This window comes from Lolium perenne, chromosome 4 (genome assembly GCF_019359855.2).
Source record: "Lolium perenne isolate Kyuss_39 chromosome 4, Kyuss_2.0, whole genome shotgun sequence".
Taxonomy (NCBI): Eukaryota; Viridiplantae; Streptophyta; class Magnoliopsida; order Poales; family Poaceae; genus Lolium; species Lolium perenne.
Window position 1 is genome coordinate 51,143,003 of NC_067247.2, and position 18,147 is coordinate 51,161,149.

At 47.4% G+C, this 18,147-nt stretch overlaps 1 protein-coding gene across 1 annotated transcript; it reads right to left on the reverse strand.

Moving 5' to 3' along the window:
• Window positions 1-3,533: 3,533 nt before the first annotated feature.
• Window positions 3,534-16,040, reverse strand: LOC127346773 (uncharacterized). The gene is made up of 16 exons (XM_071828953.1): window positions 15,618-16,040; window positions 14,911-14,957; window positions 14,716-14,825; window positions 14,259-14,427; window positions 13,388-13,672; window positions 13,117-13,203; window positions 12,032-12,748; window positions 11,444-11,937; window positions 8,816-10,665; window positions 5,985-7,088; window positions 5,207-5,350; window positions 4,939-5,091; window positions 4,709-4,824; window positions 4,388-4,555; window positions 4,069-4,299; window positions 3,534-3,958 (listed from the first exon to the last, which is right to left on the reverse strand). The coding sequence occupies exons 1-16, from the start codon at window positions 15,943-15,945 to the stop codon at window positions 3,827-3,829; spliced, it is 6,135 nt and encodes a 2,044-aa protein (XP_071685054.1). The 5' UTR covers window positions 15,946-16,040; the 3' UTR covers window positions 3,534-3,826.
• Between the last annotated feature and the right edge of the window lie 2,107 nt (window positions 16,041-18,147).

The following is an 18,147-nucleotide window of genomic DNA, read 5'->3' on the forward strand; positions in this document are numbered from 1 at the left end:
CAGTGGCGAACGGAGAAAACTTGAGGTCGGGCGAACTTTAGAACATAAAAAAAGTAGACGCAATTTTTTTTTTGTCTTGACACGTTAATATTTTCCATGATGTTAAGCATAGCCATCTTGGATGTTTTGTTTAGATAGCAAGCGGTATAAAATATCTATTCAAATCTAGAATTAAAAACAAGAAATGCATTAGTAGTTTGTCCATGTTATAGAGCTCACAATTTACAAATTTAAACTTTATTCAATTGGCAAATAACAAAATCTCCTATAATTATACCTCCTCCCTTAGGTGCGGGTTTTTTTCCCTTCCTGTCCATCTTACTTCTTCTCAGCGGTTCGGCCACAAAACCATAATCCGCAGTATCACCAAAACGTAGAAGCTACGAGGAAGCAGAGGGCCAGGAGCATGCGGGCACCTTGACCTGACGCCGGGTGTTGTACTGCATGACCAGGGCCAGGGGCGTGCCGCATGCGGGCGGGCCGGCAGCTGGAGACGGACTACCGGAGGGATCTGCTCGGAGGAAGGCGGCTGAAGTAACTGTCGCGTAGGCGCGTGACTCCCGTCGCGGCGTCGCGTCAACTCTCGAAGACGAAGAGCCTGGAGTCCCATCGCGTCCGTATGACTCGAGCGATCGAGTGGAGATGTTAATTTTTCTCTCCAGTCTCCAGTCTCCACCACGCGCGGGCGCGGCCCAGTAGACCCAATTCGGTAGCCTACCCCCAGTGCAGCCCCTTTTCTCTTTTTCTTCTCGTTTTTCTTCCAGAAACGCACAAAACTTGTTCATAACTGTTTGTATGTATAGAGATGCATATGTATATGTGATTTTTTGCAAAATGGGACACCGATTGGTCGGATTTAAAAACTTTAATGGGCTTTTGGCTTTTCCCTTACAAAGAGGACACAAACATGCATGTAGAAATATGCCATATCATGCTCGTGTCCCACATCAATCATTTATTCTAAATATAATCCAAAGCGTCAATGGACTAATCATTCTTGAGCAAACATTAGTCACCTCAATCATCTTTTCATTAACCCCAAGAACCTACTTAGGGCCAAAGATGTCCTCGTAGTGAGTTTGTAGTGACAATTTCTAGAACTGTTGAAGCATCAACCTTCATAAAGCGCTCCAAGTGAGACGATAAGCCTCAACATACCTCATATACTTGATAAGTAACATTGTATAGTTTAAGTTTCCAAATGCTATCCTTTTCCACCATATCATTCTTTCACATTCTCACAACAACTATGTAGTTGAAGGGATGTAGCATATATGGTAGTGTGCTACTCTAAATCCGTACCATCTCATAACCATTCACAGGGTTGACTCATGAAACCTATGTTATCCTCTCCTCAAAAATAGAACCAAATATTCCCTTGTTTTCGTCATGAATAATGAAAATGATCTCTTCAAATACAAAAGTAATCTAGTCACCCTTACAAAAAGTTATCCAGTTACCCATATTATCACTACCAATGCCTTTTTTTTAGTAGTAAGTTTTTCTTTTTCGATGTCTTTCTTCTACTTGCGGCAATGCCACTTGATGTGGCCACTCCCTTCACAATGAAGGCACTCAACAACAACAAACTTACATCTTGATTTGCTTCTACTTTCAGATTCAGCTATTCAGCTTTTCTTGGATCTCGGTTCTTGATTCTTCCATGAATTTGTTGCCATCATCTTTGAATGTGATTGAAAGGACCTATATGTCACCTAGAGGGCGGTGAGTAAAGGATTTAAAACTATTACGATTTTGGTTTGAACAAGTGCGGAAATAAAACTAGCGTTTAATCTATCAAAACAAAAAACCTAAATATGCTAGGCTCAACTATGTGCACCAAAAGAAAATGCTAAATGAGATGTAAAAACATGTGATAGCAAGATATATAACTTCAAGCACTAAAGCTATCACAAGATAAATGTATAAGTAAAAAAACTCGGGTACAAAAAGGAATAGGCACACAGAGACAAAGATATATCCCCAAGTTCGGGAGGTGTGGATGCACAACACTCATAAAGTGCCATCAAAGCTCACCTTATTCTCCTCGAGCACTCACAGAATGTGAAATGTACCAATCCACTAAGAGGTGACGTGAGGCGGCAACCGAACCTTTACAACATGTTTAAGAAATCTCCACAACTTAATTGGAAGATCCCAAGAATTACCACGAGCTTTAAGCCACCAAGATTGAGCTTCGTGGCAACACCATCTGTCTAAGGTTCCACACGGAGCAGAGAGTAACAAGCACACAAACTTTTACCCGAAAAAATGCTCACGAGGAACTCAAACCAATGCAATAGCAAGAACACAATAAGTGGTCAAGTCCTCACTCCAAATCCCACCAAATCAATTAATGGTATGGAGGAATATGAGAGAGAAAAAACAAAGGGGGGAATAAAGAAAATACTCCAAGAACTAGATCCAATAACTTACCCTTACAAAGAGGATAGATTGATTGGTGGAAATGTAGATATATGTTTTCTCTCTCAAAGAGTATGCAAGAAACATTGGAGGGATTGAGAGTTAGCAAGGTTAAGAAGGTCAACAATGGGAAGAGACTTGCCAAAAGAGGTGGAAACCATTGGGAAGAAGGGCCCCTTAAATAGATCCCTAAAATCCAACCACCACCTAGGTGTGCATGGTGCAACTCTGTGGACAAAACGGGAAGTTGGGCCAAAAGTTTGGAGAACTTCCATCCCCACCATATATCACTTAGCTTCATGGTGTCCTGCTCCATGGCTCCATGGCAGCACCTCTGATTCCTACGATGTATGATTTCTAGGGTTTGACTGTTTGGGATTTTTGTGAAATTAGGCTCATTCAATTTTATTTTCGCATTGTCACGGGTTCTATGTAAAAAATCGAGTGCAAATACGACGGTTGTTTTGTGATTGTATTTAGACTTGAATATTTCGAACTATACAATAAATAAAACGGTTGTGTTCATCTATTGATGCATAGGTTGGAGGATCCCCCCATATCGGGGAAAAACGAGTGGAAACATTTTCTTCAAGCTAAAAATGTTTACCGTCGAAGGATTGAACTTTACAATGGTTGTAAAGGTCGAATAAAAGTTCAAGCTAACTCACAACGCAATCTGGAAGACGAAGTAGGCAGTGAAGAAGACTCGGACAAAATTGAAGATCAGAAAAATATGCAAAAAAGAGTTTCATGTAGCAGATATCATCCATGACCAAGACAGATGCAAGTTTAAGATGAAGAATTTTTTTAAAAAAAATGCCCTATGAGATTGAAATATGCCTACATATTCAGCGGGTGCTATTGTTATCTTAGTCGCGATTATAATTACAATGTTCGACTTATTTAGAGGCATTAGATAGTTGTATTTTTAACACAAACAAAAAAAATAGGAGCGGATTTAATACACAAACAAATATTTCTCTCTCCTCTATAAAAAGTCTTTTTGAGTGAGATTTTACTCCTAAGTCCTAACGGAGAGATGCTCTAACGAAAGAAAAAAAAAAGAGTTGCATACTACTATACTGCTAACTGTACTGTATACAAGGAGGTAAAAACAATCTTTCTGTGGTTTATTATCAGTAATACACAATTGAACCCATCCAGGAGTGACAAATAATCACCATGTCTGCCTGCCTGCCTGCCTTGCCTCTACACACACGTCCCGATCCTCCGCTACTCGCCAGCCAGGAGCTGCCATTCATTTCATCGCTACGAAATGCAGATCGCCCCCACAAAGTCACAATTTCTCTACAAGAACCGTCTTGGACGAGCACAAATTAGTGTCCGACCGAGTACAAGAAGAACTGAAGAAGCACGCACTACCTAGCTCCTCCTTCAAGTATCAAGATATCCTCAAAGCCTCCCTGAACCCGATGCTGAAACTGTTCTGCAACCCGGCTCCTGACTTCTTGGGCAGCCCCAGCGTGGGCTTCTGCATCATCGCCACGAACTCGTTGTAGTCTATCCGACCGTCCTGTCAAAATCAAAACCAAAACATTCGTCAGAGTTTCAGTCGCGCGCAAAGCATTCCGAGATTTGGCAAGCGCATCCTTGAAGAAGAAAAGAAAAGGGTTCGTGGCGTACGTTGTCCTGGTCGACTTCTCTGATCATGTCGTCGAGGTGGATGGAGTCGTCGCCGAGGCCGAACTCCTCGCAGGCGAGCTGCAGCTCATCGGGGGTGATGTAGCCGCTGCCGTCCTTGTCGAAATACTGGAACGCCGCGAACAGGTGGTCCTCCCGCTCCACCTTGTTCAGGTGCAGTGTCGCCGCGATGAACTCGCCGTAGTCGATCGTACCGCTGTTGTCAACGTCAGCCTGCCAACGTTCCATCGTCCCATCGTCAGACACCCACGCACGACATTGTTCAGATAAGATTTTGAATCTTGGTTATTCAGTGACTTACGGCTTTCATGAGCGCGTAGATCTCGGACTCCTGGAGGTTGGCCCCCACCTTCTTCAGACCGACCTTGAGCTCTTCGTACGTGATTTGGCCGCTGTTGTCCGAGTCTATCATCTTGAACATTTCCTTCAGGCCGGCGATCTCGTCCTCGGACAAGTTCTCGGCAATCACCTGGAACAGATACATACATGCGTGTCAGGACAAGCAATTGGCATTGCCATATGTAGACAAAGCTCCAGATGGCAGTATAGCTTGCTGGATGAGTGCAAAGGGAAGATGACAATTTAGAGGGAGAAACAAACACACAAGACAGCTGTTGCTTACCCTGAGAGCCATCTTTTTCAGCTTGTTCATGGCCGAGAATTGCTTCATTCGGGATAGAACGGCCGAATCCAGGGGCTTGTCAGGAGCCAAACCACCAACCTGTACCCATGGATGCCCTGAAACAATGATGATAACCAGAATTCTAAGCAATGCAATTCACAAAAGATCATTCATTGTCTGTGAACTACTTGAATTTATCTGGCAATGTGAGGGGAAATTCAGTGACTTACGCAAAACTTCGTGCGCGGTCAATCTCTTCTTGGGGTCCCTGAGAAGCATTCTCCTCACGAGATCTTTGGCACCTTCAGAGATGCTTGGCCATGGATCTGACTGGAAGTCAAGTTTCCCATGCAAAACCTCTTCGAATATACCCTGCTCGTTCTCTGATTCACAAAAGCAAATGTTGTATAATCAGAAAAGGTGGTCTAGAAGTACATTTGGCAGGGAACTACTGTACAGTGTTGTGTCAAAGAACTCAAATTTCAAAAAAATGCTCACCTGCCCAGAATGGCGGCACACCGCACAAGAGGATGTAGATGATCACACCGGCGCTCCACACGTCTGCCTCCGGGCCGTATTTCTTCTTCAGTACTTCCGGCGCCACATAGTAAGGGCTTCCGACAACGTCGGTGAATATTTGACCTGGAATAAGAGCCACATTAGTATAGATTACAATGGTTTGCTATCTTTTGGATGTGATGCAGACTGCAGGATGACAAAGATGTGCAACCAAGCTGCTAATGGTTACAGTTCAACGGCCAAAACAAATTCAGGAAAGCAATGTTGGTGGTTGGAACTCCTACTTGCTGACAATTGCCATATCCCACAGCAATTCCAATATTTAATCAAACTGTATGTGGTTACAGTGCAATGACGGAATTTTGCAGGAAATAATGTTGCTGAATTGTTTGAACTATATTTGGTGCCAAGTGCCACATTGCATTCCATTTTTTTGGTACTTGAAGCATTAGAGCACACTGCATTGGTCAATTCTGATATGGTAAGTTTTGTCATTTTGAAGCGCGTGTGGGGTCACATCAATCAATCTGGATGGGATGTGCGCATGTAACTGAATTATGGATCAAATCAAGGAACAGAAGCAACACAGAATCATGGTGGCAAAATGCCAAATAACATCGCTTGCCCCTCTAGATGCGATGCGATTTCTTGAATGAAGAACACTGTTTTTTCTTAGTACAAATAAATCAGATGGCATGGGATATTTTGAATATGAACCAGAGTTTATGCAAGTTGTACGAATTAACAAGAAACTCACCAGGCCTGAAGAATACGGAGAGGCCAAAGTCGATGGTCTTGAGCGCGGCCTCCTCGGTCTGGTCAACAAACAAGAAGTTCTCGGGCTTGAGATCCCGGTGCATGACCCCCATGGAGTGGCAGACCTCGACGACGCCGACGATGACCCTGGCGAGCTCCGCCGCCTTCCTCTCGGTATAATGCCCCTTCTGCACGATCCTGTCGAAGAGCTCCCCGCCGGCGCAGAGCTCCATGACGAGGTGCACGGCGACGGCGTCCTCGTAGGCGCCCTTGATGGAGATGACGCTGGGGTGGCCCGCCAGGTGGTACATTATCTGGATCTCCCGCCGCACGTCCTCCACGTCGTCGTCGGTGACCAGCTTGCGCTTGAGGATGGACTTGCAGGCGTACTCCTTGCCGCTGGCGCGCTCGACGCACAGGTACGTGGTGCCGAACTGGCCCTGCCCGAGGCGGCGGCCCAGGCTGTACTTCTCCTTGACGCTCTCCGTCTTGCGCTTGAGCACCGAGCCCACGAGGAGGCCCGCGCTGGAGACTCGCTTCACCGGGGGTACCTTGGGACGGTTCGCTGGTGGGCGGGCGGCGCCGGGCTCGCCGGAGTTGGAGCTCGAGTCGTTGGAGCTGTACTCCGCGGAGGACGACTTGGCCTCCTGCTCGGCCGCGGAGGCGGGCTTGGGTGTCGCCTCCGCCGCCGCCTTGGTGGTGGTGGTGGCGGAGGCGATCTTGACCGGCTCGGGCGCCTTGCGTATGCTGTGGACGGTGAGAGGCACGTCCGTGGGCGGCGGTGCCTGGTCCGCGACGCCATTAGCGGCGCCTGCGGCCGGCAGCGCGTCGCCCTCGGGGCGCGCCCGCCAGAGCGCGGTGGAGACGGAGTGGAAGAAGCCGTTCTTGCCCATGCTGGGGCCAACGCACGTGTTGCCCATCGCTGCGCGCGGCAGCTGCTCGTGATCGAAGCAGACAAGACGGAGAGAGCTCGAATCTTTATAGATCGCCGGGACGGGACAGTACCCGGCACGGATCCAAGAAGCAGCACGGAGGCCCTCGTGATCCTCTGCGGCGCACCGGACGTACTGTATATTCCTTGGCTCACGTTCACGGGTCACCGGAGCTTAACGCAGCAGAGAAGGAAATTGCGCTTTCCAACCGGCAACGATCACCTTCCAAACGGCAGGAGATCAGCTGAATCGAGGAAAGCTAGATGATGATCTATGGAAGTCAACGGTTTCCATCCTGTGATGAGAACTCAAACCGCAACGCAGAATGCCATGACCCGACGATCGCTCCTCCTTTTAGTAACGGACCGGCCAACAAACAAAGTATACAGAAGAAGAGTTGTTCAATGAACACGGTGAGCTAGGATGGTTGGTGGCCCCTCGTGCTCAGCCGGCAGCAGGCGGGGCCAAGGAAAGAAGCGGTCAAAGGGGAATGCAAATGAGAGCAAGAAGAAGCCAAATTGATCAAGGGCGGGGGAGGAGCAGGACCAAGAATCCAAGACGTGAACAGACAAAACCGTCGACGAGCAGCCCCGACGCGATGATCAAAGCCGCCGGTGGTAACCGATGGTGTATTGATGTGGGAGAGTGGGACAAGGAAGTGGGGATCGTGGTATCCAAGACGAAGGCGTAGACCAAACAAAAAGTACTAGTCCTAGCCTAGTAGCAGTACGTGACGGGAGGTATGCGTGTATACTACAACACAAGAAATAAGAAAAGAAATCCACGAGGAGGAGATGGTTGCAGCCTCGGAGTTAAGAAGAGGAGGAGGAAGCGGCAATGATTAGCGAGCTGTGTCTGCTTCTACTTATCTGAGATCTGGACATGGCACCGCACCGGACGGCACGGTGAAGGGGGAGAAGAGGGCGCGAAGTGGGGACGGGTTGGCAAGAAAAATTGTTTGTTTTCTCGTGCCATTTTTGTTTCCGGGCTTCTTCCTCGGCGGAGTGCCTAAAACCGCGATCGGGGGCCAAAGCGCGTCAATTCCATCTTCCTTGTTGGCAAGAGACAAGACCAGGTCGTGCCGCGCTTTGGGCTCTGCCGCTGTCGCCCAAGTCCAAAACCGCATCGCCATCTCTCTCTAGCAGGTTGGCCGGTAACGTCCCAGTAGAACCTCCTTTTCCTTACGATCTCCTTTACACGACTGTGGCCTACGTGTGATTACAAATTCAACGCATGTCGCCTGATGCGTGATTGGCTGCTTCCTTTTTCTCCGTAGAACAGGTCAAGCAGATGGATGGCAAAAGATCAATCACTTTCTTCATGGAGATAACACAGACTGGCGAGACAACTCGCACGGATACAGTAAACAATCGCGCACCTTGCCGCGTACTATAGAGAAAGCAGAAACATCCCGGAAGCTTCAGGTGATTCTAAACTATAGTAGAGTCCTCAGCATGTTGTTCAGTGTGAAACAAAAAAGAATAATACAACAGTACAATTCTGACTACCAGACACATATATCGGACTCAAATAATCAAACAAAAAGTGGACGGCAGGGGAAGGAAAGGAGACAAAATTACACCTCGACATACAACTCTCTGTTCTATTTTACACCCCAAGAGCACAAGCATACTACAACATGCCGACGCAGACTTTCAGCCTTCTGACCAAGTAGAAAAATAATATGAGTGGCTACTCTACACTGACCTTGAGGTGTGAATCCCAGCCTCCATTGAGATATACCGAGTGGGAACAGCTTCGATGCTGGCAAACTTGTATGACCCTACGAATCATCTTCCGTCTCTGCAGGTTCCAATCCAGATGAGAAGCACAATATGTTCCCAAACAGCGCCCCATCCAAACTACCCACCATGCAATGCACAACTGAACAGAGAAGCTTATTTCTTCCTTTGTGTCCTTTTGGCCTTGATGATCCGCCTGCCGGACTTGTCACCACCACCCGTGCTGCCCAACGAGAAGTTCCCACCCTGAAACTCCAGGCTACCACCAGCAGGTGCGAATGACGGGTTCTGCTGCTGCACCGAGCCTTGCTGACCGCCAAACTGAAAAACTCCGGCAGGCTGCTGGGCAGCTGGAGCACCAAATACCGGAGCAGCGGGTGAACTTCCTGGCTGCCCGAATACTGGAGCAGCAGGTGAATTTCCTGGCTGCCCAAATATCGAAGAGCCAAATACCGGTGCAGACGCTTGCGGTGGCGCTGCTTGATTCGTGTCATCTGCCATGCTGTCTTCCATGTTCATCTGATCATTTCCAGGAGAACCCGTTCCGAAGGCCGTGTTGGCATTTGTCGCCCCAAATACAGGCTGCGGTGTGGATGAATTCATGCTTGCCGAGGTAAAGGAATAAACTTGAGGACTTGGGGATGAGAAAGCTGGCGCTGACTTCGCTCCAAATGAAAAGGCACCCCCTGAAGATGCTGTTTGGCCAAATGTAAACGTGCTGGGAGGGGACGGAGTTGAACCAAATGGGTTGCTGAAAGCGGCGGGCGATGAAGCCGTGGTGCTGCTGCTGAACATACTTGTACTTGCCGCTGTTAAGGACGAGGCTGCAGAAGAGCTACCTGCTGAAAATGCAGCTCCAGATCCAAATGGTGAATTACCAAACACAGGCCCAGAAGAGGAAGTTGTCGCCCCTAAAGACACAGTCCCAGGTCCAGATGAGGAAGGTGCCGCTCCAAAAGACACGGTCCCAGGACCAGATGACGGAATCCCTGCTCCAAACGAGAAGAGACCAGGGCTAAATGAGGAAGCTGCTACTCCAACAGAAACACTTCCCGGACCTGATGAGGATGCCCCTGCCGCTCCAAAAGACACACTACCTGGACCAGATGATGAAGCTGCCGCTCCGGTAGCCACAGTCGGGAATGAAGAACTAAACTGTGTGGCCGAACTCTGTGCCATTGTGCCCTGTGGCTGTGGCAGCTTGCTACCAAAGATCGTGCTAGCAGCAGATGCTTGAGAAGTACTGCCACCAACAGTTGTGCTCAGACCAGTAGATTGAGCTGGAGAGCTGAACCCAAACATGCTGTTTCCTGAGCTCGAGAATGCAAACGCTGGTGCTGAAGCAGACTGGACACCAGAAGTAGTTGCCATTGTAGTAGATGGTGCAGAATTAGTTGACGCAATTCCAACACCTGAAGGCACGACAGGAGAAGACGAAAATGTTGCAGTGCTCGAGAAAGTAGAAGAGGATGTGAGTGGAGAACTCGAAAAGGTTGTGATATTTGATGAGAAATTGAATGCACTATTCAGATTTGATGATGTCTTGCTGGCTGGTTCTGGGGCTACAGATTTGCCTTCAGTTGAAGTGCCCACAGTACCGAAGAATGAAGTGCTAGCTGGCTTTGTCTCTGTAGATGTGCTCTCTGATTTAGCTGCTGCTACTGCTGAAGTGCTGGAGCCAAATTTGAAAGTTGGAAATGCAGGGACTGGTGATGAAATAGGTGGACTGCTACTGGATACAGCAAAGCTGGCAATGTTTGTGGACGGAGCTGGGCTAACAGCAGGTTTATCAGTGGGTGTGACATTTGATAACTTTGGTGGTGATGCATGCGACAAGCCATTGCTCAGGCTTGGTGTAGATGCAGCAGAAGCAAAATGGAGAGGTGGAGTCGATGTTGGTGAAGCTGTAGGTAACACCTTGTCAGGTGATTTATGGACATCTCCTGCTCTTTCCCTTCCGTTCCTTCTCTCTAAATTAGTGTTCTCCAATGATGTGGGCTTGGTGACACTAGAAACATAAAAAAGCAAAATGCATTAGCAGATACTCCACCAAACAAAATAAATAAACATAAGGAGGGTCCAGTTTTAAGCTCTTCACTTGGCTATTACTCCCTCCGTCCATAAAAGAGTGTCCCAAATTTGGATGTAGTATCGAGATACTAAATAGGTATAGATACATCCAAATTTTGACAAAGTTGAAACATCCTTTTATGGACGGAGGGAGTAAAAAAAAATACATCTCACGGATTAAAAATAGGTTGTGTATATAAGAGTCCACCCACCAAACAAAATAAATAAACATTAATTCTGATATCTTTATGAGCCCATAATAACTGAACATGACTAAGGACGCACTTCTTTTTCAAAATATACCCTTACTAAGTCCTACAAATCCCACAGTATAAAACTCCATTCCACTATACAAATACCAGGATAGCTGCAATATCTTACACAACCCCAAGACAAACTTTTCACTACAAGTACATGCTGAATTTGGTGCAGGCCCTTCAGCCATTACTATAACTATATTATTTTTATGAGAAATTACCATAGAAAAGAGCTTCTCAAGTGAATAAAAACCAATATAAAGGAGCTTCTCAAGTGAATAGCCAATATATATAGGAGCTTCTCAAGTGAATAACCAATATATAATGGAATCATATATAATGGATTCTGCTAGCATAATGTTTTTTTTTGTTATCCTCCAAAAAGATGAGCATGCAATTAAGTAATGACATGGGTGCTTAAGGAAAACTGGAAAAAAATAAGGTTGCCAAGAGGATCACCTCTCCCCAAGTCTTCCTTCGGTTTTTACACCAGCAGTTGTCGATGTTTCCAGATCTGATGTACTGGACGGCTTCGCGCCAAACATAAAGGGTGAAGCACTGGTCTGTTTATTATCTTTATTTGAAGCAAGTGGAACTGCTGAACCAGTAGCCTCAGTATTGTCCCCAGGAGGTACATGTGGAAATGTAAAACCAATGTTGTTATTTGCAGGAACATGAGAGGTGTCCTTCTTTTCAGGATTACTGGACGAAAACAAGCCTGATGAAGAGACATCTTTTGACGTGGATGTTCTAGGCTGCTCACTAACTGAAGAACTGATAGCATTCTCCTTTGAAAAGGTTGATTCCACTTTCTGCTCAGATTTATTAAGTTGAACTTTCCGCTCATTTATCTTCGAGTTAAACTTCTGCTCAGTTGTCTTCACCTCTGTCCCAATAACCGAATTCTTTGATTGAACAGGGGCCTCCTGGTCATCATCAAGCTCATATAAATCCTATAAAACAGAAATTGTAAACATAATGTGAGGTCATAAGTGCACATATGACTAGTTTGCACTGAAAACCATAGAGTTGATCTTTCTGCCATACCTCAAAAACAGCCATTTTAAAGCCTGGCTTCCGTGATGTAGTAGCAGAAACTGAATTCCACGAAATGGCAGGCTTATTAAACGTAGCAACATGATCAGACTTGATTTCTTTGTTGACTGAATCCTGAAACATGTTGGAAGGAACTTTTGATGATCCATCTTTCTTCAGCTTGTCCTTGTTCAATGTGCAACCATTCAGATCTGAATCATTGGGGCGATCCCCATCCAGATCTTGAAATTGACGGGAACTACTGGGGTCACTTACACCCTTTGGCCCATTGTCTTGCCAAACAGGTAGTTTTGACATGGATTTACTTGGACTCCCAGCAACAGATCGTTGCCCAGATTGTTTGTCTTTTGGTGACGGAGCTATTATGTTAAGTTGCTCAAATATCTTCTCAGCCATCTTGTTTGGTTGACGTGGGACAGGAGGAACATTATCACTCGAAGATTTTCCATCTTCGCTATATCTCTGTTTTTCTACAGTTCGCAGAGATTGGCCAGTCTCAAGCAATAGCCTTTTTGAACTAGGAGATTCCTGATGAGGTGAACTGCCTTCAGCAAAGTTTGAACCAATTGTACGGCTAGGAGGGAAGTTTCCCCACGGACTCGCTTTGGCATCTTTAGAATGAGACATCATATTCGACTTCTGGCGAATTCTGCGTATGGGGCCCACAGACCCAAGTTCACTCTCGAAGTCGGCTCTTCGTTTCAACACCTGTTAGGAAGACTGATAATTTAAGCTCTGGCATTAATAGTCCAGGACATGTAAAATCTGATGGAGAACATTCCTCACTGATGTTAAATTTATAGAGTCTAAATTGGTCATTGTCACAATACTAAACAAGTTTCAATCAAACAGGATGACCTGCTACTTTCTACCTAATAAATGTTAGGATATGCAACAATACATCCATACATGAAAATGTCAAAAGAGTAGATTGTTACATGGTGTCAAGCATAATCTGCGCGATGATTCAAGGGATCTTCAACAAACTGCATGCTTGACAAACTAAATATATAACATCTACAAGAATATATTACTGCAGTACGTAGCTTAGTATATATAAATCCTTAACCAATTACCTTCCTGCCGTCACCAGCCAAACTTGGGGTTCGTGCGTGGGATGATGAAAATGGCGAAGCATTCATATCACTGTAAGAGCTTGGACCCTGCTTAGCATAAAAAAAGAAATTCAGTGCCAACAATTTCCACAATTTTGCAGTTGAGTAAATCATTCAACTGAACTGGGAGAAAATTCATGCACCATACAAAGCCAAGAATATGACAGGTGGAACATGTATGAAATGTAACTATGGAGAGGGAGAGGGAATGATGTGCAGTAAATAGAAGTACCTTAAAATATGGAGAGCGGGACATTCTACATATTGCTGAACGCCCACGTAATCCTGAAGACATATAGCCATTCATAGGAAGTCTAGGGTTTTCATTGTTAAATTCTTTCAGCTCCTGAACAAGTGGTGCTCCTGAAGCCCTGTAATAACCAGTGTTGCCTGCTTCCGCTTTGTTACCAGGAAATAGTTGACTCCGCGAACTACTAGGTTGGGGTTCTTTCAAATAACGGGAGCTCATATATTGTTTTGCAAGATCCGCAGGGGAAGTAACACCACGAATAGGAACCTGCAAACCAAATATGAATACAATTAAACAGCCAACTAAAACTCTAACCAATATCAACGGAAGTAAAGCTATGCTTGCTTAAATTGCACACTGAAAAACTAGTTACAAAGTGTATTGTGTTAGACAGGAAAATCAAGAAAACTAAAAGGCAAAATCCACGCTGCTTTGTTTGAAGCGCAGATAAAATCTGTGAACTGGGGAACTGCAAATTTGCGCACCTAACATTGTATATAAGTGACTCAAAAGAGGTCGTAACGTGATAATGGAGGTCTCAGAGAGGACACGTGATAGCTCAATTTGAACAACTGAAACAGATTCAGATGTCAAATTGTACTAATCCAAAGCATGTTGTCAACTTTCATGAGTTAAGATTGACCTAACAAATTCAAGTGAGAATCATCCCTAACCTGACCTTATAAATCACTGAGACAACATTGTAAACTATTAACAATAGTACACTTCATGGCGCTTGTCAGATATGTTTATGATCGCTACTACTGCCTCGATGTAAATTTATCCATTAACCCATGTTTGTGGACTTACAGCTAACATAAAAGGAAATTGCATGAGAAAAACAACTCCTTACATTAGCAGGCGGAGAATGATCTACAGCCATCCCATGAGATGTGGAGCCTCCTGTTCCATCAATTCGGGTTCTTGTTTCGGTCTTATCCACATGGTGTTCCACTTGTGCAGCCGAGTCAGGCTCTACAGTTCTTGCACGCAGTAAGTCAGTGAGACGATCAAACTCAACCCTGCGCAGAAGAATCTCATCGTCATGAACAGGTTCAAAGGCAGTGGGAAAAAATAGATAATGTCGCAAAGGATCTCAGGTGGAAATAGTCCCAAGCACTGAACAATGAAACGAGAAACAAAGAAAATGCCGAAACAGATAAAAGAGAAATAGCTTAGATTGATATATTGTTGGCTCAAGCAAGTTGAGATTTTGCCATGAGCAAATCAACATATTTTGATACTTTACAAGAGAAAAATAGCTAGCAGAACACCAGACGTTGAAGGAGAAGAAGCATATAGTAGTTTACCTGGTGAATGTTTTCCGCATTAGCAAATGCTCTACTTCGGACAATGCCTTGTCACCCGACGTGCCAACAGGGTCCTTCCCTTTCGCCATTGCACCTGCTGGAGTTAAACCCTGCATGAAACATTTGAAACAGACCCTAGTGAGAAACAACAGGGGGTGGTGAAGATAAACAGATTGTACCATGAGTGGTACTTACGACGTGTGTTGGCCGAGGCAAATCTTGGCTAGGGTCAGCATCTCTACCTGCACACATGAAACGGTCATCGGATGAGTCAGACTGCAGCTTCACAAGCTAAGCTCGACAGATATAACTACCATGCAATCACAAGTAGAGCTTCAGTTAGGTAGCAAAAAAATTGGATGCCACGTCGATTCAGACTAGTACTTTAATAAACATAATAATGAGGTGGAAAACATTGTAAGGTGGCCCTGGTAAACACCTATTTTCCTCCTGAAATTGGTGCTGCGCACTCTCCTATAGAAGAACTGACGCGATCTAACCTAAACAGCTTAAAAACATCGACTGTGCTGCCCAGGACAACTTATTTATCCCAAAGTGTGTAACTATTCGTAGCGCACAGCCATGTATAATTTGATGACACATTCGCACCAATATAGACTAGTATTTTAGTAGTAATAATAATAATGAGGCCAAAAAATATTGGAAGGCCCCAGTAAGCACCGATTTTCCTCCTGGAATCGTTGCTGCGTGCCAGCTAGGCAGCAATAGGGCTGTTTGGGTCGAAATCGCCGAAATCTGAAGCAGGTGGTTGGCAATCTGAGCTAAACCCTAGCATGCCCTGGGAGCGGGCCCGAAACCCTAGCTCGAGCCCGCGGCCACGGACCGCGAGAGCAGCAAGCGTCAATCTACGGGGAAGCGGGCAGGAGGAAGCCTATGCTCACCGGGAGTCGCGGACGCGGGGGGCTCGAGCGCAGCGGGAGCCGGAGCGGGCGCGGGCGCGGGGGCGAGGCGCTTGCGGAACACCGTGGAGAAGAGCCGCGAGGCGCCGCCCGCGATGAGGCGCGACGCGGGGTCGACGAGCCTGGACACCCACCCGCCGCCGCCCTCGCCGCCCTGGTAGGCGGCGGTGCTGCCCGCGGCAGCCGCGGCGGCCGCGAGGCGCTGCGCGGCGGCGGCGGCCGGGGGGCGGTCGTAGGGGGTGGCGGAGGCGCGCGAGAAGGGGCGGCGCCGGATCTTCCCGCCGGCGCCGGAGTACGAGCTGGGCTCCATGCGCGCGCGGCGGGGCGGGGCGGCGGAGGCGCGGGCGGGGCAGAGGAGGGTGGGGAGGCGGGCGGGCGGGGTGTGCGGGGGAACGGGAGAGGGGGAAAAAGGGGCGCCTCCTCCTGCCTAGGGTTCAGGTTCAGCCAGCCTCTGTTTTTTTTTTTTTTTTTTTTGGCTCCTCTCTGATGATGAACCCGGCGCGAGCGGCGTGGGCTGACGTGGAGATACGTGCTGCTGTATTTCTTTCCTTTTTTTTTCTTGATTGAGGGGAGTATTTCTTTCCTTGTGTACGTACGTACAGCGCGCGCGTAGAGCCCGGTTAACGTTCGGCTGTAGGCGGCTCGACGGTTAGCGCTGCTGATTAGAGCCGTTAAACTGCGGCGTGACGTCGCGCGTGGGGCGAGGGGTTTAAATTTCGAAAGCATGGATTAGATCAGCTGGGCGGCACAGTGTGGTTGTTCGTTCTGATCAGTTGAGGTGATGGTGATGTCACGGACAGCGATGACCGGTTCAGCGCACGTGGGGCGGTCTCGCCGGAAACTAGATAGACGTTTCAAAAGGTGTTTCTACTTTGCCAATGCTCCTATTTTCTCCCACGATGCTTCAAAAAAAAACACTCTTCAAAAATTCATCCGATTCAACGATTAATCGGCCGATTAATCGCTATTTGATGGTCACCGATTAGCCGATAAACTCATTTATCGTTGGATTAACTCACTTATCGCCCGGTTAATCGGTTGCTTTGCCTATTAGTCGTTAATCACCAGCCGACCGAGTTGACATCGACAAGCGATTTCCTCAATGTTGCAAAAAACATTGATACCTTTTTTTTGTCCAAGTAAACTTGATAACGAAATCTTAGCATGCGACGTAATGATGTCGATACAGGCTTGTGAAAGGAGCCGAGGAGGGACCGGAAGTTGAGGCACGAGAAGAGGGGGGATTTGACCGGTGCCGGTGAGGTGCATGGCTGATCTTGATTGGCCGCGTAATACGCACCACATTCTCTTCAGCTCCGAGTGAAGATTTGTTGGGCAGAGTGGGGGTGTGATGGATCCAAAAAGGTGCGGAAATGGGCATAGGGTTGACAAAGAGGAGAGAGAAAAAGAAAGGGAACACCCTACATGTTGTGGGTATACTTTATGGGTATATCAACGGCGTGGCCTAGATCCGGCAAGCCCGGGTGGCCCATAGTTGGTGGTGAGGCATGTGGCCCATCGGGCGGCCCAGTTGCTGTAGATCATGAAGGATGAGGTCCAGTCCAGGAACAGGAAGCCGGATCCTAACCAACCTGCGAAGGAAGCCGGATCCGTTGAGGCCCATGAAGTATCCGGATCCAGCACGTACTTGGAGGAAGGTGGATCCTTCACGTACACGGCAAGACTCTGTACCGTAGTTAGGCAACTTGTATTCCGGCTAGGACTCTCCGTGTAAACCCTAGATCCGTGCGCCTTTATAAGCCAGATCCCGGGAGCCCTAGAGGCACAACCACAACTCATTGTAACAACGCGAAAGCGCCCAGATAATTCCAGACAAGCAGCAGTAGGCCCTGTCATCGTGCAGGTGTTCCGAAGCTGGGTAACTCGCGTACCACCGTCCCGTGTGCACTCCGCCCTATGGCCCCTACTTCTTCTCCCCCTCGTGAGGATCCCTCCTCCGAGGTACCGTCGATTAGGCAACGACGGTTGGCGCCCACCGTGGGGCTGTGGCGTACGGAGGCCGGAGCAGGAGGGTTCCGCCATGGGAAGCTACGACGACACCATCGTTGTGGGCGCGTCCTTTACGCGGGGAATCTGCCGATCGTCCCTCGGATGAGTCTTGGATTAGGCTAGGACAAACCCGTCAAGCTCTCCATCGTCCCAATTGGCGGCATTCACATCTTCATCGGGAAACCGTCGATTCCGACGAAACCCACCGGTAAGTAACGCAGACGCGACCGCCGCAGAGCTGGACGCTGTCGCGAAGATCCGATACGAGATGCGGAGCTTCCCAAGGAAGATTCCGCCTCGGACCGGAAATTTCAAAGCCCACCCAATCCGCCTGTGCAGAAACAATGGTGGAAGACCAATGCGAGATCCGCACAGGTCTCCCAGGTGTTAGAAAGCGAGGTGCCACTTCGTACACTTCTTGGCCCATACCGCCGGAACCGCCCCTGAAGAAGCCGGAGCTGGTCCTGAGCAGGTAGAGGCACCGGAAAACGGCGCAGATCCG

Excerpts from the sequence above, each read along its gene's own strand:
- LOC127346773 (XM_071828953.1), bottom strand. The coding sequence starts at position 15,945 with ATGGAGCCCAGCTCGTACTCCGGCGCCGGCGGGAAGATCCGGCGCCGC. Across the intron at positions 13,673-14,258 it reads ATCATTCTCCGCCTGCTAAT|GTTCCTATTCGTGGTGTTAC; the intron begins GTAAGGAGTTGT and ends TTTGGTTTGCAG. Across the intron at positions 11,938-12,031 it reads TTAAAATGGCTGTTTTTGAG|GATTTATATGAGCTTGATGA; the intron begins GTATGGCAGAAA and ends TCTGTTTTATAG.